At 37.4% G+C, this 26,121-nt stretch overlaps 1 protein-coding gene across 1 annotated transcript; it reads right to left on the reverse strand.

The window, feature by feature from the left end:
- Positions 1-9,366: 9,366 nt before the first annotated feature.
- On the reverse strand, positions 9,367-21,487 carry LOC136700059 (free fatty acid receptor 2-like). The gene is made up of 4 exons (XM_066675204.1): positions 21,251-21,487; positions 21,042-21,169; positions 20,195-20,261; positions 9,367-10,403 (listed from the first exon to the last, which is right to left on the reverse strand). Exon 4 carries the CDS (start codon positions 10,391-10,393, stop codon positions 9,392-9,394), a length of 1,002 nt encoding a protein of 333 aa, XP_066531301.1. The 5' UTR covers positions 10,394-10,403; positions 20,195-20,261; positions 21,042-21,169; positions 21,251-21,487; the 3' UTR covers positions 9,367-9,391.
- Positions 21,488-26,121: the final 4,634 nt, after the last annotated feature.

The raw sequence follows: 26,121 nt of genomic DNA on the forward strand, positions 1-26,121 counted from the left end.
GGTAAGGTGAAACAAATTTCATTCATTCATTTTCTGTAACTGCTTATCCAATTCAGGGTCACATTGAGTCCAGAGCCAACCCGGAATCATGGGGTGCAAGGCAGGAACACCCCCTTGTGGGGGCACCGGTCCTTCACAGCACAACACAACACAACACACACACACACACACACACTTTTTTGAGTCGCCAATCCACCTACTCACATGTGTTTTTGGACCGTGGGAGGAACCCGGAGCACCCGGAGGAAACCCAAAAGGGGAGAGCACACCAAACTCGCCACAGACAGTCACCCGGAGTGGTACTCTGGTCCCTGGAGCTGTGTGACTGCGACACAACCTGCTGCGCCACCATGCTGCCCTGATGCAAAGTTGCACACACATACCTGTTAATTTGAATGAATGCCCTGAATGCACAAAAGTTGTGGTTAAATTTAAAACCTAATTTTTTCTTCCATGCTCACAAACTGAAATACATTCACAATTCAAACTATATAAGTAAGGTACATATTTCTCACACACTTATATTTTCTGGCTGCAGAACAGTGGCACTGAATGCACAAAGGTTGTGGACCTACTACTACCAGAGACCAAAATTTCCTACTGGAAAAGTAAAAAGCAGAGTAGAGTGCCAAGCTGAGTACCATGCAGTGGAATAGCACAATAATAAATTTAAACCCAAAAATGACATGCATAACCCAGTTTTTCTAGGTGCACTTCAATAAATTATGACTCAGCACATGTATCCTGTGAAATGTGGAACTGATATAAACTGATCAAAATGGGTTTGATACAACTGCATTTGAATTAAAAATACAACCAGTTCTTCAGTGATTCTGTGAATCAGTGATTTACAGAGGGCAGACATACTGAACTTTGTGTCTGAAGTTAAAAGACAAATGAGTAACATTTACAGCATTAGTTAAAATTTAAATAATAAAATATACTAATTTTGAATTCCATTAAAATGTAATTTAATCATCTGTCTTATCTATACCAAATAATATTTGTTGTATTCTCCATCATGCAGCAGCATCTTGGTGAAGAAAATATTGTTAATATGTTATTAAATCCACAGCATTTTATCCAAATTACCCTTGATTTTACAACATCAAAATAACATTTATTGCTCATATATATCCCATAGACATCAGTTCATATTTGCCCCCTCCAGTGTGAATTTTGTGCCCAATGATTCTGGGTAGGCTCCAGACCCACTGTAACCCTGAACTGGATAAGTGGATACAGAGAATGTATGAATGTATGAATGAATGAATGAATGAATGAATGAATGACTTCATATTTGTCAATTCCATCCCATATACAAATACACTTCAGTCATTAATCATTAATATACAGAGGTATGTGTGTGTCTGTAGCATGTTCATAAATTACTTATATAGAGATACATAGATATATTTTTTACTTTATCTGTTTCTCCACACAGTGAAGACTTTACAGGAGTAGAAAAAATGCTCTTACAATTAAACATAAATTGATTGTTGTTAAGTCATACTTAGGCACATCTATTGTTATATCTAACTTTAAATGTTCATGTACAAAGCAGTTTATGTGTTCAAATGAAGTAGTAGGGAAAAAAGAGTAAATAGTTTTGACATATTTTGTATGTATGTATTTATGGTTATGTGGTAGTGGTAATGGCAAATTTTTATGTTTTAATTTGCCTTTAAAGAATTCTTGTATATTGCTCCTTCATAGAGATTTTTGAACGGGCTATGACCATTAACTAATGGTTCAACTCAACATTTAAACATTTAAATGCTATCAGTAGTTGGCTAAATAACTATATTAATATTTTAATTTCTGTAGCTGGTCTTTACAATGTGTCTCACACTTTAATTTTAAAGCTAAGATAATAATCTAGCAAAAGTTTAAAGTTCAAAGGTCTAAGCTACTATTTCAGGATTCATGAATAATTTTTAGAGATGTACTCAGAAAAGCTGTTTTTATTGGAATCTATTTACATTGGTACATTTGACTCATATATCAGCCTGTATACTCACAATTAGCCACCTGAAACTAGACATCTCAGGGTTTTTGGAGCCTATTAAAGGAAATGTAAGAAATAATTTATAAATATTTGTGGAATTGCCTGTTATCATGCAACCTGTTTAGTGTACATTACGTTGGGAGACAAAGGATTCAAAATTCAACTGAATCACCTGTACACACATGATGTTTTGTCTTGTTATCACGATGTAAAGTTCTTCTATGTATTTTTTTATATGGACTGGGTGTTTATTATCTAGGGTATTTTTTGCTCTGACTGTATACTGTCTGATGTGTTGTCCTTTGTGTTTATATTCTGGTTTATTTATTGTCCTCTTTGTTTAATCTCTGGGGAAATTGTGCTGATTGTTTATTGACTGGTGTATTTATTGTCATGTGTGTGTACTGACACAATTTATTTATTCTCCTGGGTTTATTGTCTGGCCTGTTTATATAATGTCTGGAACTTTTTTTCTGTAGTGCCTAAATAATAAACTGCTTTTTTGCATTCCCCTGAGCCTAAAAAAATAAGATATTTTGTTCCAATATACAATTGTATATTAATGAATACCAGAACAAACCAAGCACATAATACTCTGATCACAATCATTGTGTGGAATTAGGACAGCCATAAATTCTTTACATTTTCCTGACCTGCTACCTTCTCTGAAAAAAAATATTTCTGATTTCTTTTGAATCTGAAATATCATAAAAACACTGGACTGACAACATAGTTTCTTTCCAAACAATACAGCAGAACTGATGGTGAAAAACAGCTGTGGAAACCTGCTTATGCCGTTAACATTTCTGTGTCTTTCTCCGATGAGGAGAGCTTAAAAGTGAGTTCCACTTGATGTTCATGTTCAGTTATCTATTAAATTTCAGAAACATTCTCATTCCAAATGGTGTGAATTTTAGAGTTCATAACAAATAACTTTGTATCTTAGTAGTAGAAGAAGAATCACAAATTCTAAACCTTAAAAGTGCTAGAAAGTTAAAACATTTCTGAGTGTGTCAGCAAATTAATTTGGAGCCTACCAACCCACAAATTGCCAAATCAGAAATCATGGGATAATATGAGTCATTCTGATTTTTCTTAGCTTCCTACATCAGATCCCTAGATTTTAAAATTGTCCTAACCCGTCATCTGAGTATCTCCAGTTGCAGCTTTGGACATGTGTTTATGTGACAGCGCAAACATTATGTTAAGTAATATATATTATATATATATTAGTGCATAGGTTTGTGGAACACACAAGAATGTAGAATGTGATTCTTTTGCACCTTTTTTATGTCAATATTGAATGTATTAAAAAGTATTAGAGAATTGTGTATGGAAATCTTTGGAAGAGCATTTGAATTTAGTGTCTTTCTTTCAATAAAGAAATGTGTATTTTCATATTTCTATACACATATCATGAAGTAAACTCTATACATCACTGTTTCCTATTTATTTCATATACACATTACTCATTAATGAATGTTTTGCAATGACTATTTAGTCACAATAAAATGCACTGCTCTTTCATTTAAATGTAATAATTGTAAAGTATTAGAAATGTCTGTGGAAAAATGTTACAAAATGGTTCAATTGTGCATTGTTTTCCTGAGAAAAAGTACACTTTTAGCATTTATGATTTAAGTGACTTAACAATAAACAGATATAATACAAGGCTTCAGGGTTAATGACATGAGTCCTTGTTGGAAAGAACAGTCAATGACTAAACTTTGAAGAAGAACCTGTATCTTAAATCTGTAAATTGTATACCCAGTTTTCTTCTTTTTTCTCAAATGGGACACGTACATACAGGAAGGACAGACTCCTGAACGTAATGACCATCCAGTAGGTGAGACTCTTTGCACAGCTACCCTATCTACCCTCAAGCCTGGACCCTCTGATAAGCACCCCCAAAATCACACAAGAGGTTGGTATAGTTATCTATTTTAGTTCGATATGCTTGCTCAGTTGGGCAGAAATTTAGCAAATGTTGAAAATCAAATGCATTACCTTAAAAACATGCTGGAATACTTACAAGTAATGTTGAAAATACATTGGGATCCTTGAAGAAGAAACATAGTAACCATTATTAAGACATTTTGGAAAATTAAGGGTGGCACGGTGGCACAGCAGGAAGTTGTGGGTTCAAGTCCCACTCCAAGTGACTGTCTGTGAGGAGTTTGATGTGTTCTCTCTGTGTCCGTGTGGTTTTCCTCCCACGGTCCTAATACATGTGTTGGTAGGTGGATTGATGACTCAAAAGTGTCCCTAGATGTGTGTGTGTGTGTGTGTGTGTGTTTCCCTGCAAAGGACTGATGCCACCTCCAGGGTGTGTTACTGCCTTGTGCTCAATGATTCAGGGTAGGCTCCAGACCCACCGCGACTTGGATAAGTTGTTAAAGACATTGAATATACTTTCCGCATTTAAACCATCTGTGGTAGTGAACAAACACTAGTAAGCAGTTCTTTCAGCTGCACACACATATACCAAGAGCACTGGGCTGCCAACCACCTTGGAACCCAGGGATCAGTTTAAGGGTTAGGTGCTTTGCTGAAGGCACTAATTAATTAATTTTTCCTATCGATTTTGGGAAATGAACAGATGACCCTCCAGTCTCATGCATGTGTCTCTAACCTTAATGTCATGGCTGCACCCAAAGTGATCCATCCATCCATTATCTGTAACCGCTTATCCAATTTAGGGTCGCGGGGGGTCCAGAGCCTACCTGGAATCATCGGGCGCAAGGCGGGAATACACCCTGGAGGGGACGCCAGTCCTTCACAGGGCAACACAGACACACACACATTCACTCACACACTCACACCTACGGACACTTTTTGAGTCGCCAATCCACCTGCAACGTGTGTTTTTGGACTGTGGGAGGAAACCGGAGCACCCGGAGGAAACCCACGCGGACACGGGGAGAACACACCAACTCCTCACAGACAGTCACCCGGAGCGGGAATCGAACCCACAACCTCCAGGCCCCTGGAGCTGTGTGACTGCGACACTACCTGCTGCGCCACCGTGCCGCCCACCCAAAGTGATGCATGGCAAATTGTTTGTTCTCTTCTCCTGTTTTAACCAACTACAATGACCCCAATCTAGTAAAATAGAATCTTTAATTTTTTAACTTAAATTGTTTAACTTTTGGTATATGAGTGTAAATTAGTTATTTTTAGCATTTCACAGGCAATGCTGTGGCAGAAAACAGCATTTAAGTTTTTTTAATAACTGACAAAAGCTTAAGAGCCAGACACTGGGGTGGGGGTAACAATGGAGCCTGAAACTGGAGGGGGGAGGATCACATTGAATGCAAAACTGTAAAACATGATGGTGGAAAACAAACAAAATAAATAAATAAACAACAAACCATCAATAAATAACTACTTTGAACCTGCTGATTATCCTAAATAACTCAGAATTATAGCATGAGTGCATGGGAGACATAATGTAACTAGCTGCACCCTCGCCCCTTTCCCATGTTGACAAACACAGTCCAGCATGCCTCACTTAACACTACTTATGTGGAATAATTAATTTCTGTATTCTGAATATAAATTTCAAATATGTGTTTTCCATAACATCCCAAGTATTTGTAGTTTTTATAAATCATCTGTTTGCCCCCTAAGCCTAATTTTCAAGCTTTAAATATAATTATGTTATGTCACATTTGAAAACAACTGTGATTATGTACATTTTTGCTTGTATTTTATTGTGTATAGACAAGTAATTCAAGATATTTTCTTACTGATGCAGCATCTGGTCAGAATGATCACAATAGTCTTAAGGCTTCATCTGATCAAGCATTTTCAGAGTGAGTTCCGAAAACTTTTTCTACATTGGATTATCTATCAGGAGAAGAAGCAGTAATTTTCTCAAAATATTATTTTTCTTAATAAGAAAAACATTTTATATTCACACCTAGTGGCCTAGATATATCAGAGGCTATTCTCTCTATTTTAACCTATGGCTGCTCCTCAGGCAGAAGACTCTCTTTACTGAGCATAAACTTAAAGCACTTTATTTAAAACATGTAAAAATAATAAATAATGACTTTTATGAATGTTGTTTTCTGCTTTTTGGTGATATAATGGCTTATTAGTCAAACTACAAAATGTAAAATTACAAATATAATATTATTTCTGGTGACATAACACATACATATTACACACATAGGGACAAATTATGCTTTGATCCCATTTCTTTAGGAAATGCAATGAAAAGAGGCCATTCCAGGATAGTTCACCCACGTACGACAATGTGCCCGATACACACAAGCGGCGAAGAACCAGGTACGTACAAAAGCACCAGTTCATTAATATTACCAATAATTCTTTAAATTATGTCTGCCTAAATGCCTTTTTTATTATAAAAAGTGTAACATGACAGAGGTTTGCATTGTTTTTATTTGGCTTTTTTTTTTTTTTTTTTTTTTTTTGCTTGCTACCACATGAAGCATGTTTTAGGCTGTATACTATTACTATATTTTGGAGAGAGCTTACAGAAAAGTACAAAAATTAATCAAAATTTTAATTTCTGCAGCGATCAGCATAATTTTCAAGTCCAACCTTCTTCAGATAATGTTGCCAAAGACGAAGTTTCTGATGTATCCAAGGTGAGGAAAATAATACACTATATAATGTAAAAAACACGCTTTAAAAAAAATATATAGAAGTTTTGCTGTCAAAAGAATAACATGTATCTACAAAATTGTAACTTTGTGGGAGAAGGCAAAATCCTTCTTTACATTCAATGGAAGTCAATGTAAATAGATTTTTTCTAATTATGGAGAATTTCTATTGGTCCATTCATCATGGCAGCTGCTGTGTTCAAATGATTGAATGACAATAAAGTCTGTCTATGTCTATTTTACACAGACCGATCCAGAGAAGGGTGAACAGAAGCAGCTCGGTTGTTTGTCTCTCAAAGTCAATGAAATGATGGAGGTTTTTGGCACCCTCAGGCTAAAGATACATTCACATTGACATATGGACCTGATGTGGATGTTTCATGGTCGAAAGGCAGAGCCAAAGAAGAGACTGAAAAATTGCTAACCTTGGACATGAGGTCATGCAAGATTATGGACAGATCCCAACAAATATACACCTGCCATGTGGCTCAAGTATGATCCTCATGTGTGGTGACTTTCAGCACTATGCCCAAAATATCATTTATCTCATAAATACATGGGCAAAAGATGAAAGTCTGGGACAAAAAGACATTTTTGTTTGGATCAGGAAATATCTGATTAAGCTGCAGAGAGAGGAGTTTTATATTACTCCACAGTATGAGGACACTGGCGATGTTTATAAACATCTAAAATTTAAGGACAGGAAGATGTCACATGCTAAACTAGCGCCAACGAATATGTTCATCACAAAATACAGTGAAACACTTTATAATTATATTGTGGGTAACCAAAAAAAAAGTGAATTCCTCTGTAAAGACCCCTGAAGATACCATAACCATTGGAGCAGTCCTGTTCTCATAGGTCATCAGGAACCACGAGATGTTTTTCCACAACATCATGTTGCTTCATATTTTAAATTCATGGACTGACTTCAGATCATCATCCCATGCTTACAGGTGGATCCTGGAAGAAAGAGGGCAAAAGGCCCTTAAAAGTCAAAGAGAAAACACAAGAAAATCTTAAAAGATTTCTTCATAAATTATTTGAGGAAAAAAGCCCAAGTGCAATTCCTGGCTGAATGATGGCTTCCAGCATTTAGTAGGCCTTAAAGGAGTAATCAGCCATCTTTACCACCAAAAATTAGCACACATTATTTATGAAAGGCATTATTTATCATGATAAAACACAACTACTTTTTTATTAGCACAGTAATTATTTCTCAGTAAGTGTCTGAACAATACAAAACATTCATTCTTACTAATTAAGGTTTGCAAACCAATATGAAAATAAGCCTAAAGATACTCCAGTCTCTAGATTCTCTAGTCTAATAAGCTAAGGTTAACTTTTTGGGATCCGATGGGGTTCAATATGCTTGACATAAAAACTGGAAAAACAGCAGAGACAAGAAAGTCAAATTTTTAAATTAAGCAATACAGAAAATTATATGTATATATATATAATTAATATTATTATTTTGGCAATTTAAATGAAGTAATCATAGGGATATTGAACAGGGGTGTACTCGGTGCAACTAAGTAGCTGTCACTGATATATGGAGGGAAAAATAGTTTGTATAAATAAGCAAAAACACTGTAGAACAAGCACCAACTTTATGTAGTTAAGAAAGTTGACTGCACATACACAATATATAATAATAAAGCTTTATTACAGTTATCATGAAAAAATAATTTAAACCTTGATAGTTACTTCTTATTTGTTATCAAATTTATAACTTCAAGAAATGCTTTGACAAAAACAATGCAAAATGTAGTTGAAGTCAATAAAAATTGTATTGACCTCTCATATAAAAATCAATTTTAATATTATAGAATTAAATCCTTATAAAGGACTTAAAAGAGTCATCTGATCAACTGACCTGTTGATGGGGCCAAACACATTTACTGACATCTGGGCCTCAGCTGATGTAACTGGATTATTTAATTATGACAGTCAAAAGAACTAGAACAATGTTATATATGAGAAATTTACTTGCACAAGAAAGGGTTAAATAAAAGTAAGTAAATAATCAGGACTTTATGAAAGTCCACCCTATGCGTCTGAAAATATGTGAAGCTTTCAAAATGTTTTTAGTGAGTTAAAGGAAATGAATGGCCTGCCCAACAATAATAATAAAGCAATATGGTTCTACGCACTAGACAACCCCAACCCCAACAACAACATTTGATAAAATAAAGTCTAAAATGTATTAACTGATAAGATATAAGTTGGAAGAGAGTGTTTATTAGTAACCATATAACATTTCATAGAAGATCATTTAAACAGTTTGGAATAGAGCATATAGTAAAAAGATAAACACACTAAAGCCTAGGTAAACATTATGAGCTTGGTCTCAGTGGCAGCTACTGTATTGACACGTCTCTGCTCTTGACAGAGGCTATTATTTGCCCTGTGCAACTCAAAGTTATATAATTACTCCATATTTGCTGTTCCTGCACCTTAGTCTTGTCATGAGGAACACATTATTAATCACACAGCAAATTGGGGGGTTTCTGTCTTAGTGTCAATCTGTCCAAATCAGGCAAATTATTTTTAAGAGACATTGTCCTTTCCTTGATGACATATTAAGAATAAAATCTTACATAATAGCTATGAAATGATACTTTGAATTAATTCCTTTAACAGCAATAGTTGCAGACAGCCCTGGAGCATATGCCAAGCTTGCACATATTCTTGTGCATATACGTGTAAGTGCCTTGGCTTTACAAGGGAAGGCTTGTTATACATGTATATTTTACAGAGGTGTTTCTCTGTACTTCTCAATCTTGGGGACCATCAGGGGACAACACTGCAGCCTCATACATTTCAGTACATGACCCTTCTCCTTGAGCCCTTTCACAAAGCCACTGATTGCGCTCCGTACAGCAGACGATGAAAAATAGAAGATGATGGGGTCCAGGCAGGCATTGAGGGTGCTGGAAATCAAGGCCAGCTCTCGCCAGTCCTCGCTCTCATCACGGATGTAGCCTACCACATGTGAGGCATTGTATGGCCCAAAACATACAGCAAAAACAAGTAAAGTGACAACAGCCAAGCCAATGGCTCTCAGCCTGCGTCGTCTGCCAATGTGGGGCAGGCTGGACAAGATCTGTATTAAGTTGATGTAGCAAAAGCAACAGATGAGGAAGGGGATGCAGAAGAGCACCAGGAAGAGCTCCAGACGGACTGGCAGCAGAATATGTAGCTGCTCTTTAGTGAAGTTGTCATAGCACTTTATTGCTGACGGCTCCATTGCACTGCTGTTCGGACTGTGGTCATTATCAATTTCATTGCTCGAAGGTAAAGAAGGTACAATGTACACAATGCTGAGGTTCAGAGTTCCCACAAGCCAAAAGAAGATACTGGCAATCACAGCGTAGCGAGGGCGACGGCACAATGCGTACCGGATCGGAAAAGCCCCGCCCAGGTAGCGCTCAAAGCTAACGGCTGTCAGGAACAATGTGCTAGTGTAAATGGTAGAGAAGTAGAAGAAGCTGCTGAGGGGACACAAAAAAGCATCCATTGTCCAAACCATGTCATTGAAGGCCTCCTTCATTTTGAAGGGCAAAAAGGTGAGGAAGATGAGGTCAGAGATGGTAAGGTTCAACAGGAGTATATCGATGGGAGTTGGTTTACAGTGAACCTTGCGGCAGAAGGTGCACATCGCAAGAAGATTGGCCGGAAGTCCAATCAAGAAAGTAAAAATGTAGACAGGCAACAGCAACTGACTGACCAACATGGTGAAGAGCTTGACCATCACAAAACATCTGTGGACGACAGCAAATTCATACAACGAATTAGTGTAAAAAGGGAGAAACAGAAAACTGCCTCATTCATGTTCTGCGAATGAGACTATTCAACCCTAATTTTTATTATGAATAATTTCAGTGTCTTTCTGGTTAATTTTAATGTTTTCCTACATATTCCCTAAATATAAAGTTTGTTAATAATTCAAAAATAATTAAATATGTGAAAAGTTACAAGCAGTTTGTATATAGTATTTTTAATGTATATTCAAGGTGACATAGTGTGTAATCAGTTTGAAATGTTGTCAATGTCTTCCTCATTGTTTCAAACCTGCCTAGTTATAATTAATTGACTACAATGCTAAACAACTAAACATACACTATCTGCAAAAATGAGAGAGCTAATTAGCTAATTTATTATCCAGTCAAGATGAATGCAAAGTAAAGACAAATATAAACAGATCAACCATAATATTATAACCACTTCTTTGCTTCCACACTCAAGGTCCATTCTGATCTTCAATGGCCAGGACCACCACAGAGCAGGTATGATTTGGGTGGTGGATCATTCTCAGTGCTGCAGTGACATTGGTTGTGGTTGTGCTGGTATGAGTGGATCAGACACAGCAGTTCTGCTTGAGTTTTTAAACATTGTGCCCACTCACTGTCCACTCTGTTAGACACATATACCTCGTTGGTCCACTTTATAGATATAAAGTCAGACACAGTATTTCATCTGTTGCAGCACAGTTTCTGTTGGTCATCCTCTACTCGTTTATCAGTGACACAGGACGCTGCCCACCGGACGCTATTGGCTGGATATTTTTGAATGATGGACTATTCTCAGTCCAGCGGTGATACAGGTCTTTAAACACTTCAGCAGCACTTCTGTATCTTATGCACTTGTATCAGTGCAACACACACTAACAAACTACTACCATGTCAGTCTCACTGCAGCACTGAGAATCCACTACCCACATAATACCTGATCTGTGGTATTCCTGACCAATGAAGTCCAGAGTGGTAGGAGACTAACAATTTATGTAGAGCAATAGATGGACTACAGCCTGCAATTGTGGAAATGTGCTGTGTGGTCAGTGAAGCTGAGAGAAATACGGTGAGTGTAGGAACAAGGAGGTGATCATAATTTTACGGTTGATCAGTGTAAGCGTCACAGGAAAAGACAACCTTTACTGATAAAAAATATTACTGATAAAAATTAGATTGAAAAGAAATAAATTGTCAAAAATCTAAGTAAATAAAGACACTGCTGGTGTTCTAAAAACGATGAACTGAGGCCATTCTTCAAAATCACAGAATGTTTATGGATTACTTAATTAAAAAGCAAAAATCTAACTTTTGAGACTAAACTTCAGAGCTGTTGAAAACTTGTCCCAGCAGACTCATAAAATAAATAAATAAATAAATAATAATAATAATAATAAATAGCCCCTGAATATAAAATGATACACTATACTATTAAATAGTATAAACGTTTATACTACTTTAATACTAGTATAAAATAGTATATATATTTCTGTATAAATGTCTGAAAAATATATTCTGCTTTTTCTTAAAACTAAAAAATTAATAAAGGTACTCAATGGTTATTTTGACTGAAACTAATATTAATGAGGAATGGTCTCTGACATATGACCTGTATTAATAAACTCTGTCCAAAGTCAACTATATTTTAAGCTGACGTGAATATTTGCCAGTGGTGTACAACTTTGAGGAAGTGCTATATATGAATACATTGTGTGGATACTAGTTTGATCTTGAAAGTTTGCAACATCCATCAATGTTAGTGAATAACTGAATAATATGTGACATTTAAAAATGTTTTATGATAAATATCTGTTAAGTTTTAGATACTTAACAAAGTGGAACACTCTCAAAGTATGATGTAAAATGCACTGAAGAAACAGCTTAACATATTGTTATAAATGATGGTTTATGACCAAGACAAGATATTTTTATTTTATTTTAGTGAAATTTAATGAAAACTCACCCTTAAAAGCCAGGACTATTTTCATTTTGTAGCTGTCCCAATGTTTAGGAGAGTCACGTAGTCTCTGCTTTGTCTCAGATATTCTGATTAGCTTATTTTATCTTGGGGTGGATATAGTTTCTCTGTCGCTGGAAATTTAATAAACCCTTGCCACAATCTACAGGTTCAGACTCACCAAACACTGTTGCTCAGCAACTCCTTAGAACAGTGAGGGTGAGAATCATGTCATAACCACTGTTAATGTATGGGATCACCCCTGGAATAATACAGACTGCATCCACTGACCGAGAACATATCTCTGAGATTACATGTGTTTGTTCTTTTCAGTGTGTGTGTGCATGCGTGTGTGTGTGCGTGCTAATTTATTGAATAATAAATATAAGTAAATACCTTTGTGAATATACACTGATATTATGCAGTTTATAAAATCAGACATAAGGGGTATAAAAGCAGGTCCAAAAATGAACAACATAACATTGCCAATGTGTTACTTTCTTGTATCCAAGCACTATAAGCATAACTGCTAAACTAACAAAGGTAGGTTGACAACTTTTAGTATTGTAGTCAGTGTGACAAACTGTAATAAACTGCTACTAATAAATATATATAAGATGTTAATTCACATTTAATCCAGTGATTGTTCAGGGCAGATGCACTTTATATCCCTTCAGTTACAGATTTTAGTCCAGTTGTTTCTGTCTACATAATGAGGCACCCAACGTCCTTTACAAAAATGACTCCCACCAGATCTTTGCATTCTATTGTGAATAAATATTGGTTAATAAAATGGCAAATCATTTCATTCTGTTTTTTATTTACAGTTTGCACAGCATCACAACTTTGTTGTTGTAAATAAAATGATAAAATGCTGTGTAAAACCTAGACCTGACCAGCCTGGAATCTAGGTCTTACTTTGATCGATAATAATAAAAAAAAAAGATATGCATCCAGCTGCTTCTTTGGAAGTCTCCCAATAAGAATACATTTTCGACACAAATAAATTAAAAAATATGCAATTATGTTTAGTTGTTACATGAGACAAAATGCATAACCTGTACTTAAGGGCAGTTTGCACTGAAAATTAATAACAAATATTTTTGTGTTTAGTGCACAGATACCAGAAAGTTACACATTTAGGTAAGGAAATGTCATGTTATTCTTCTTATTTTGATCAGTTCATGTTCTGATTTTAATAGCCATTTTAATATCTGTGTTTATTACACCCAAATTGCTTAGACTTACTTATCTGATATCTGTCTATGGTCTAAGATGTGATGTGGCCAGTCTGTTGTTCTGAGACCACCAGCAATTTCTTTTCTTGTTTGTTAAGAAGGTTGGTAAGAAGTGGGTGAGGGAGACACACAATTGGGCTGCGCTGTTAAAATGCCCCAAAACGTCTTGCACATAATGATGTTTTTGCTTTGATGCACGGGCATAAACTGAGGAAAACTAAATAAATAAAATTGTGGAAAATCATTAACCATTTTTAAACTATGAAGTCTGTTAAGCTTGTGCATCCAGTGGCAAAGTCCATTCTCTGTAGAAGAGAACCTGGGTTGTGTTCTAATTGGAAAACGGCTCAGAAATACCTTTACTATTGGTTCAAACACACCCCAAAAAATGGGAGTGAACGGAGAGCTAATCTCAAATGGCCCTCACGTATCTCTAACTCTTACTTCCTGTGGCACGATTTGGAAGGCAAATCTTGGGGGCCTCAGACACCTGCACTGCTTGTGGTCTGTCCATCTGGAAGTTGGAGAACCAGTGACACAAGAATGGGTGAAGTGTCAGATATTTCAACAGTGGTGGACTGTAACAAACAGTGGTGGACAGCAACAAGTCACCGTACTTGTAGGGTAGGTGATTTTGTAGAAACCAGTCAGTGTGGGTGGGGTTGGAAAGAAATCTTACTGAAAAGTCCCACACCATTTTTTCAGCCCTCTTTCCAAATGTATACACAGAGATTAGTAATCACAGACAAAATGCTGCAGAGAGAATAATCTTTGTTATACCTATAAACATGGACCTCATTAGACCTGCTTTAAGGGGGCTGTAGTCCGCCCTAAATGTTATATAGCCCCCCTCCCCCCATTCTTTCAATTTCAAGAACTGTTCTGTCTCCAGATAGCCATTAGTTATCGGTCTGTATTGCTTTCTTGACAGAATACACACATATAGTGTTGCCAACCGTCCCGTAAAATACGGAACAGTCCCATATTCTGACACTAAAAGATGTGTTCTGTTTTTAACCGATACGGGACGCATTGTGTTGTTTTTGAAATCACACTTTTATGTTTGAAACACGTAGATCTCTCTTTCAGCTAAAGAGAGCTCCTAAACAGAGAACATGCTTTTTGTTGGTTGTCACCTTTATTTAGCCAATCAGCAGCCAGAGATATCTGTCCATTCAGTGATGCAGCCAATAGAGTCTCAGTCCCACCTACAGCAGTTTGTTTTGTGTCTGCGCTGAGAGCAGCAGGTCAGAGCTGAAACACTGGGAAGTACAGCTCTGCTTTAGATAGAACTAATGTTATCTTAGCTCCTTGTGGCTTTGCTTAATCTGTACCTGGTCAAAGACATTTGTTGCTATGAGGCGTAATCCAACTTCTTTTTATTGAATACCATTTCTGTCACTGACTTTCGTTCTTTAGTTGTTTACCGGTGTTTACCGTCTGTTTCTCTGCCATCAGTGGTGCTAGTATGTATGTATGTATGCAGCCACCATGCACAAACGAATACAGATTCAGGTCCGGTGTGAGGGCGTGGATTTTGGGCCGTTAAGTAGACTGTCAGTTAAGCTCTTTCCCCCAACTTTCACCAGAACTTCTTGGGGGATCCCCAGGCATTCCCAGGCCAGCCGGGAGATATAATCTCTCCACTGTGTCCTGGGTCTACCCCAGGGCCTCCTTCCAGTTGCATGTGCCTGATATACCTCCAGTGGGAGGCATCCTCATCAGATGCCCAAACCACCTCAACTGACTCCTTTCAACACAAAGAAGCAGCGTCTCAACTCTGAGCTCCTCCCTAATCACTGAGCTCCTCAACGCATAGCAACCCATCAGAGAAAGCTCATTTCTGCCACTTGTACAAATGATCTTGTTCTTTCAGTCATTACCCAGAGCTCATGACTGCAGGTGAGAGTGGGTACGTAGACTGACTGGTAAATTAAAAGCTTTGCTTATGGCTCAGCTCTCTCTTCACCACGACTGTCCGGTACAGTGACCGCATTACTGCAAATGCTGCACTTAACCTATTGTCAACCTCACAATCCCTTTTCCAGGTCTGTCCGGCAGCTTTCCCCACCATCGGATCCAAATGACCACCAGATGATGATCAATTGATAGCTCAGCCCCTTTCTTTACCCAAGTGTCCAAAACATATGGCCTCAGATCAGAAGACACAACCACAAGGTCGATCATTGACTTTTGGCCCAAGGTGCCCTGGTATCAAGTATACTTATGAGCAGCCTTGTGTTCAAACATGGTGTTCATTATGGTCAAACCATGACTAGCACAGAAGTCCAATAACATCACACCGCACGGGTTCAGATCAGGCAGGCTGTTCCTCCCAATTACTCCTCTCCAGGTTTCCCAGGCATTGCAAACATAAACATTGAAGTCCCCCAGCAAAACAATGCCAACCGGTTATCCATCCATTCTCTGTAACCGCTTATCCAGTTCAGGGTTGCAGTGGGTCCAGAGCCTACCTGGAATCATTGGGCGCAAGGCAGGAATACACCCTGGAGGGGGCACCAGTCCTTCACAGGGCAACACACACACATTCACACCTACGGACACTTCTGAGTCACCTGTGGACTGTGGGAGGAAACCAGAGCACCCGGGGAAAACCCACTTCTCACAGACCCACACTCCTCACAGACAGTCACCCGGCATGGGAATCAAACCCACAACCTCCAGGTCCATGGAACTGTGTGACTGTGACACTACCTGCTGCGCCACCATGCCGCAACCAGTTATCCCTACACCCTTAACTAAATAAATTTTTTTAAAATGTTGTGGGTATTTGAGACTGTATGTAGTCACTTGTTTCAGTTCTTAAAACCATTGTAAATTAACAAAATGATTTGTAGAGTTTAGTAGTCAGCAGTGACTAATATTCATTCATATATTACATGGTTTACGGCTCTGTAGGCGTCATAATTTACTCCAAACCGAGGGTAAGAATACGTTGCAAATTTAACAGTGTACTTGAATTAAGGTCAAAATCTGAAATATTCAAAAACCTGAAAATCAGTACAGTGCGATAAACAAGTCCAAAGGCAAATCCAAAGACAAAACTGCACTTTTGGAGGAGGGTGGGCACATTTGTCCTATGTGTTCCCACTTCTCGTTGAAGGTTTTTTTTTCCTGAGATGTCCGTATTTTACCTTTGTTGAACTTTCTATTCATTTTGTGACATCCAAACCAGTGTCTAAGGTAATCTTTGGTGGTGATTTTTCAGTTGTCTGCAGTCTCTGTAGTGTGGAGTTTATATTTTTGGACTTCCTCAGTTAAGTTTGATCCATGTTCGTCTGACTGCGGCCATGTCACCGTCATTTCTGGAGAGGTGCGAGTCAGGCTACAGAGTAGGGTTTGGTTCGATGTTCGAGGTTTTCCGCAGAATCATGCAAGTATGTATCTTTATTGAAAAAAAAAGAATACACAGCAAAATCCACAGACACAAAATAACTCCAGGAGAGTTCATTTCAACACTTTAAAAGTGTCTATATGGGTCCACTCTCAGGGGTGTTATTTTAACACTTTTCAAAGTGTTGGAATTTTAACACTGTAATGTAGTTAATTCTGACTCTCTGGAGAATTAAAATGTAATACTATTCAACACTACTCAGTGTTAAATTTTCTCAACACCAGAGTGCAGTGTAATAAACTGACTCTTTTAGGGTGTCACTATTTACTCTACAGGAGTTACCTACATATTCACAGGGATTTGCCTACTGAAACTTTAAGAGTGTGCAATTAATTTAGTTTAGCTTGAAAAATAGAATGAAATACTACCGTACACTACAGTCACTTTTTTTTTTATTCCTGAACACGTGCACCACTTTCAATAAAATGTTCAAAACACATTCAATCAAGTTTTCAAAATAAAACAATATGGCACTATGTAAGCTCTGTTACCATTCTCATTTGAGTACTGCTTATCAAAGGGTCTGAAATAAGTAAGCTGGTCTATACAGATAACAGAATATCCATCATCTCTCTCCTCAATACAATATCCATTAAAGTGCTCATCAAAGTACAGTGTGTCAACACTACCAGCTAGTATGAAAGCATGCTCTTCATGTATTATTATACTACAGATTTTTTTAAACTCTGGAAGATCATAGGATCCAGTACAAATAAACAAACCAACTTCATACTCAGTACCGTAATTTCTGACCCAGTTAGTGGTTGAAACATCAGAACATGTCTCCAAATGTAATGTCTGTCCAAGTACTTCACCACCCTCCAAGCTAGAGACTGTTTGTGTTCTTGTAGGACCAAATTCAAACCTCTCGAAACAGTAGTTCTCAAATTGAAATGCCAATTGACGTTGATGCTGCTTTACTAAAGATTTTGTGAGATTTTTGAAATTTTTTACAGACCTTTTGAAATCACGGTGTTTAGCCTCAAAACGCATACACCATATATGTATAAGAGGGCCAAGTTTTTTAATACACTGTGGATAGTGTATTATCAGGTGGTGTTTTGGAATCAATTTCCTGTCAGGATACAGTAATTTAAACATATTATGGTGATCATAGATCAAATGTTTCAAGTAACATATCACTCCATCAGTTACAATTGGGGAGAACACTATGTTGACTATGTGTATCAAAAGGAGAAGTAGATTCCAGTGACTGTTACCCCTTTCAATGACATCTCCAAATATAAGTGGAGTATTGCGCAGAACACACTATGACTGGACAGCATTCAACCCCAGGTGTTTGCTCTTGTCATCCAATTGTAAGCAACTTGGTTTGTTTTTGCGTTCCGTGTAACCATAATTAAAGCTCTGTAATCTGTCAGACAGAGTGTTCACAGAAACATAACCCTGTTTAATAAAGTATAGAAAAAGCAGCTTGAGTTCATACTGTACAACACCCTCTAACAAATCGTGCATAATGTCAACAGCATAGTTGTCAGAGCTATGAAAATACTGTAAAGAATTGAATGCACAACACTTTTTAACACCAAATACTGAACGTAGAGTAGGATTTTCATTTAGTACCATACAATGTTCAGTGTGAAGTTCTTTTGAACGAAAAATTAGACCAGGATTATCCTTAGTAAATACAGACTGTACTTCTTCCTTGCAAGTCAAACAAAACCTACAGAAATGTGTTCCACTGAAGGATTCCACAAAACCTAACAAGCCATTTAAAGCAAGGTTATCTCCTGTTATTTGAATTATTGAGCCAAACAAAGGTTTTTCAAAAAAAGGAAGTTGGATTCCTTTTGTTTCCAAAATTTTTAGATCATCAATAAGAGGCTTCAATATTTCATCAAAACCATATGTCTTCAGATCGTTAGTGTAGAAAAGAGCTGCAAGATGTACATTCATTAGCACAGAGTTACATTTAGGTGGAAGGTTTTTCAAAGTAAAATATACACCACCAATTTTGTGTACACCCTTCTTGGAACCTAAAGGGTTGGCTATTTCAAAATCATCATAATAAAGCAAAAGCTGAAGAGCATGCCTCTCTTGTGAGAATAGAGAATGATTTTGGAAATATGAGCCATTATTAATGTCTCTATAAATGCCCTTTTCACTCAGTTTGTCCTGCAAGAAACTTTCTCTTATTTCACTGTTTTTGAAAATGGATTTGAGAGTACCAAGAATGGGCACATACATATACTTGTCTGTTACAGGGAACTGGCTGTATATACCTGTAGTTTTATTTCTACGTACATCCATTCTCGCGCCAAGGACATGTTCTTCAGGTTCAAAATGTTTCTGTCTCTTTGCCTCTGTGTTTAATGCTGAAAACGGATTGTCTAGTTGATCAAAACAGTGCTCTATTTTTTTTTTTACAAATATCTGAATCCTTTTCTTCAGGAGAAAATGTTTTGAAAACAGCCTCTCGTGCATGGCTGTGAACATCACTAGCAACTTCTTCCATTGAGCTAACAATTTTTTGGACAGTGTTTTCAGAGAGACCTGCCGCTTGCATATGTGCAACAATTGAACCACACATAAAAGACAGCTGGGACATACCAGAGCTCTCTGAAGTAACAGGAAACTCTTCCAAAGTGGCAACAGAAGTTGAAGCTATTTGCACTGCATCTTCACTTTGAATAGTGACATTCTGGCTAGGTTCCACATGGGGAACTGTGGCATACCTATGTATATTGTTGAGGTGTTTTCTGAAGCCATTGTAAGTACAAAAAGAAAGAACATCCTTGCTCGCCACATTTCAAACGTAAACGTCTGCCAGGATATAAGCCATGGTGAAATTTTAAATGCTGACAAAGAAGTGAACAACTTTTGTGGTGCACTTTACAAACAAAACACGTGAACATTTTTTAAATATATAAATAAAAAAAATAAAAAAATAAAAACTTAGTTCAGACGTTGTGCTGCAGAAGTCTTGCTCTAAGTTCCTTAACACGGGGGCTCTCCTTTGCACTTCCAACATCAATATTATACACTGTGGTTTGCACAAATGTATAGAAATTGCTCAGAGCTTCATCATAGGACAGACTGAAGATGAAGTGAGCTTTAAATAGCTCATCAAATGCAATGCTGATGATGCAATCGATGATGATGTAGAACTTTAAGATTTTGTTCTTTTGCTCACCAATGCAGAGGAGGAAGGGTTGTTTTGTTTCAGCTCTCTCAAGGAAGGTAGTAAGACTGGCCCCTTCCTATAGGTTAGAAATGGAGGACATGTTAAAAGTCAGTGCAAATAGATGACACAGACATTTTCTCTTTGAGGATCATTTCTAATGCACCATTACATCATTAGACCACCTATTGCAATCTAAATGGCATTAGAAAAGTAAAAATGGAGTTATATCTCCTGTTCTAACCTCTAAAGCAGTGGTTTTCAATTCTGGTTTGTTGGGCCACCCTGCACATTTTAGAGTTTCCTCTGCTCCCAACCCATGATGCAACTAACGAGCTAACCCTAAGGTTGAAGTGGGTGTGATTGAGTGAGGAGAAAATTACAACATGCAAAGGCCCATCAGGACCAGGACTGAGAACCACTGCTCCTAAATATACTTGGAATCATTCCTTCATTAATCTATCAGTTCATCCAGCTCAGGGTCATGATGGGTCTAGAGTCTATCTGGAATCAATGGGCACAAAGCAAGAATGCACCCCGGACAGGGCACTAGCCATTCACAGGGCAGCACACACACACATACACCTTTTGAATACTGTTCAATAGCCAATATATCAACTTATCAGCATGTGTTTTTAGACTGTGGGGGAAAACATAGCCTCTGGAGGACACGGGGAACACACCACATCACAAAGTGACCTGATGCAGGGTTAGACCCACTCCTCCAGAACCCTTGAGCTGTGTGAGAGTGAAACCATCTGCAGCACCACCGTGCCACCCTTAATATAAATCAAAGATTTCTAAATGACAAGACACAAAAGACAACAATGAATATGTACAAAAGTCAAACACTACATACTTGAAGGTATCGCACAAGATGGTTGGCTGCCTGGGCTGAACTAATCTTCGCTGTTTTTTTCTGGCCTTTTGAGGTTGGGGGCAGTAGATGCAGAAGCAAGAGAATCGCTGACATATCACTGTCCCATCCTAGAGAACAAACAGTGTTAAATTAACAAATGCTTTTTAAAAACCTTTAGAAATATATGGGTAATAAAAAGTCCCACTCACCATACATTTCCTCAGGACGGGGTTCAATTGCTAACAGCAGTTCCTCAACATACTGATTTGGGCTGAGGGTCTTGCAGTCACTAATGACTCTGGGCTTGAAAAACGTAGGCCACTTTGCCAAAAACCTACTGGACACCTCATCTCCAAACATCATGGCAAAGTCCTGGTCAATCTTCGAAGGAGACATACAATTCCCATACACAGTTAAATATACAGGTTAGTTTAAGAGTAGAGACCTGTCTAATATTTACGAGGGAACGAGGGAAGACATCCAGGACTGAAACTGATGCATCCTTATCATGAACCATCTTCTGCCTATACTGGAAAGTTGCTCTCATTCTCTCTTTGACCACAGACTCATCTGTTGTGTGCCTCATTGTAGATAAAGCCTCCCTGCACTCGTCACCAAAGAGTTTTTCACCACTTGGTAGAGCTTCTCGTCTGCTTTTTGGACTATCCTGATAAGTAGACCTTGATTGCCTTTGAGATGCAACAGAGGTGTTGCGCTGAACTGTCTTAATTCTCCATGCTAGGTAGCCCGTGTTACCCACTGGATCGTAGTAGTGTTCCTGTTTTGGACACAAAGCAATCACTACCAATTTTTTATTAAGAAACACAAATGCCAATTACTGACACAGCAGTTTGGGTATTCAGCAAAATAATAACATTAACTTACATATCCATTATCAGAGTATGGATCTTGGAGGCACGGAAACAGGGTCACAATTCACAGTGCATAACTAAATCGAGCACTTGATGGTAGAATCCTCCTTTAAAGAGAAAATAAATATCTTAAACATTTTCAGTGTATGTGGACCCTAATTCAAATTCACTTGAATGTCTTACCCATGTGTTTCAAACATATCTGCAACCAGGATGTTCACCATCTGTTTACGTTTTGCATCTGTAAGTGTTTTAGTCTTGTCATACTCAATGAAGATTTCTTCGCCCTTTGGATTAGCCTTGAGGACAGTTTCCACCATCTTCCAAAACATAATTCAATGCCATATTAGATCTTCTAATTCATATTTACTAAAACTTGTTCATATTAAAATCATAGTATACTGAATTATACTTGTCTTGCTTGATCCCGATCCATAAATCCTGTTGCCCTCCTCCTCTTTGTTGATTCAAGGATGACAGTCGAATCGGATGAACTGGATGACAGTGGGGAAAGTGGAGTGTCTGACACTACAGAAGAAGCTGATTCATGCCGGACAATTTGGACATCCAGATCTAAGAAACAAAAAAGTATTAATTAGTAGAAGTAGTAAAATTAAGGTTCCCTTGTGCCCAGTGATTCCGGGTAGACTCCTAACACACCACGAGCCTGAACTGGATAAGCAGTTACAGACAATAAATGACTGGATGAGTAAAATTAAGGAAATAAATAAAACACACACACAAAAAGAAGCATTCTTTATTATGTCATGTTTTCTCTATTTTTATGAGCAAAACCATTCCATTCACTAATTAGGCTTACCTATAACTGGTTGCCTAAAAGAGATCTTGAATTTCAGTACACCCGAGTTCACAAGCTCCTCGAAGATATCTTCATCCACTTCTGTTCCTAAATCATCAGTTAAAATGAGCTGACCCTCTCTCAGACATTCAGGTTGCAGATAAAATTTCACTGTTACTAGGAGAACAAAAAATGTTGCAGTAAGCTACCTAGGCACAGAAACAGCAATATAAGTTGTACTATATTCAAATCATCCACTTGTTAAAGTAATTAGCCATTTTCTCACAGAAAACATTCTAATTTCAAAAGGATTATTCGTGGTTTATTTTCACAAAGAAAAAATACTAACTGTCTTGAAGAAATTTGTTATATTCCACGCTTTCACTGGACTTTGGAACTTTTACATATTTTTGTGTTCCTCCAAACTCAACTTTAGCCAGCATATCCTACAGGGAAAGAAGTGAAGGTTTGTGATTATTTCCCAAAGATTAATTGCATTGCCTTATCATCAAAAAACATCATTTACTACATATTTTGAGATATTACATAAGATTGGGTTGAAATTTCCCAGAATTGTTCACCTAGACACAAATATAAATTGTGTGTTGCAGATGGCAAAACTAAGTGTATTCACATTTTGATACTTATTGACCTGCAGATATAGTCAATAATTGGCTGTAAAAGTTTCCAAGACATAAATACGCATTACTTTTTGCTGGGTAAAATAGTAATTAGCTATCTGTGCACATGTAATGTATGTGTGTTCAGGCAAACTATTCTAAAAGATTTTATTTATGAAGCCAGGCAAACTATTCTAAAAGTTTTTGGCCTTAATTATATGCTATTTTAATGTTTTACACTTTAAGTAAGCTATTTTAAAAGTTTTTGGCTTTAACGTTGTGCCATATTTAGTTTTTGCTCTTTAATCTAACTATTCTAAAATGCATTGTGCCTGTATATCTAATATCTTTACCATCTATACAAACTATTTAAAATGTTTTGTACTTAATTTTATGCCACATTTAATATTCTAAAAGGTTTGGTCCATAATTGTACGCCATATTTAATATATTTACCAACCAGGCGAATTATTCTAAAAGATTTCGATCCTAATTGTAGAACATTGTGAAACAGACTCAGACAAAAAACCTATTTAGCTCTATAGCATGTTTAAGTTCATAAACTCGTCAAATAATCTCATGAGTCGCCCATCCGTTACTCGACTCTAACACCACACAACAATAATTCATTTTAAACATGTGTAAATCATAAATACGCCAAGCAGTTCTACAGAAATGTAACAGAATGCAGCACTTACTGATGAGATTAGCCTGAGCCACAGGTTAATTAGCTGTCGAGTTGAAAAGAACAAAATGGTGATCTCCGCCTTCCCTCGTCCACTTGTTTGTAACGATAACTAGCTAATGGCTTCTTCCCCCCTGCAAAAAAAATAAAAAATCGCGCCATATAAAGCACCTTACGTATAAATGCTTTTTTTCGTAGCTTGCCTTCACGCTTACATTCTACGTTCCTTCTACGTACATATCTAACTAAAAAATGAATCGATAAATAAAAGTTTTACCTCCATCCATCCATCCATTATCTGTAACCGCTTATCCAATTTAGGGTCGCGGGAATACACCCTGGAGGGGACGCCAGTCCTTCACAGGGCAACACAGACACACACACATTCACTCACACACTCACACCTACGGACACTTTCGAGTCGCCAATCCACCTGCAACGTGTGTTTTTGGACTGTGGGAGGAAACCGGAACACCCGGAGGAAACCCACGCGGACACGGGGAGAACACACCAACTCCTCACAGACAGTCACCCGGAGCGGGAATCAAACCCACAACCTCCAGGTTCCTGGAGCTGTGTGACTGCGACAACTACCTGCTGCGCCAAATATCATTTGCCGCGTCTTTTCAGCAAATGGCCTTCTGCTAACCTTTATCCAACTGGGCTTTTTTCGTCATACTGGCAACTATGAAATTAAAAATATACGAAATAACCCATCGTCAAAAACCTATGAAAAATTATGCTGGCAATTTTATCTTAGTACTTTTAAACTTGAATGTGGCATTTATCGGCTCAAGCGACCCGTGTTCTCTGCTCCATGACTCGGTATGCGTGTTGTCCTCCTTGCCAGCGAACACGTCAGTGTTCATTTTATAATACGCTACACAGCGTACATAATAAAGAACATTTTAATCAATTAACACATAAGCATTCATAAATTCATATATTTAAACATAAACTTGACGATACAGAAGAGACACAAGAGAAATGAGAGGCACCTCCTGTAGGATTAGATGTGCGGTCAACACTCTGGGAGTAAATCAAAATCTTAATATTTGGGTCAACACTCTCGGAGTTAGTTTAAACAGAGCAAGTTTAACACGCTATTTTTACACCGCCTTTTTTGAAAATTGGGGGTGAAACAAACAGATGAGACTCAGTGCAGTGTTGGATTGACTCTGGCATTAGTCAGATTGACTCTCTACTCTCAAATATTTCACCAACACCAGATATTTAACTCTGCCGATTTTGCTGTGTACAAACAAACAAACAGGATCCAAGACAAAATACAATACAAATGGAACACTGGAAAACAATAAACACTAAAATAACTTAAGCTGAGAACTATAACAAAATGTAGAGCTCCACTTGAAAACTGGAGGCAGTTTACAAGCAGCAACACTACAGAACAGAGCCAGAAATGGTTCATTTTCTCCTGAACAGGTAACAGCAAATAATTTCTGAAGTACAGATGCCTATGAATAGATTAAATGGAGTAAACTCCATAGGTTGTGTGTTTTATATAAAGAAAGTGAGGCATAGCGACGTTTGAATGGTGTAAGGACTGTTTGGTCTGTTTTTTTTAAACGAAGAAGGTGAATAACAACATGATTGAAAAGTGTAAATACCACTGTTTTAAAGAAATTGATGCAGATTCACATGTGTTTTTGCATGGTGTGTGTGTGTTTTAAACAAATTAAAGAGTAAGAATTGTTTTTGAAAAGCCTCACATATTTACCTATTTAAGGTGCAATGGAGAAATCAAGCTTGGTAGTTCACAGCAAATACAAGCGTTTTACTAATATGTAGATGTTTTAGTGACATAATGTTGCTCCAAAAGTTTCAAAAACTATAACGCTAGCTTCAGCTCTTAAGGTGGAACAGAGAATTCAAGAAACTGGCGGATAACGCCATTAGGATTCATAAATGGACACATGTAAATTGGAACAAAATCTTTGACTGCGAAAATTGTGTATAAGATCTGCCTCCTAAAGGACATGTTTAATATGGTGGAAGGGAAACCCTTAAAACCCTGAAAAGATTGCAAAGATATATTGAATGCTACATTTATAAAAAAAAAAAACACAAAAAAACAGTCATTTTA

The sequence above is a fragment of the Hoplias malabaricus genome, chromosome 6 (genome assembly GCF_029633855.1).
Source record: "Hoplias malabaricus isolate fHopMal1 chromosome 6, fHopMal1.hap1, whole genome shotgun sequence".
In the NCBI taxonomy this organism is placed as follows: Eukaryota; Metazoa; Chordata; class Actinopteri; order Characiformes; family Erythrinidae; genus Hoplias; species Hoplias malabaricus.

Coding starts and splice junctions, on each gene's coding strand:
- LOC136700059 (XM_066675204.1), bottom strand. CDS start 10,393: ATGGTCAAGCTCTTCACCATGTTGGTCAGTCAGTTGCTGTTGCCTGTC.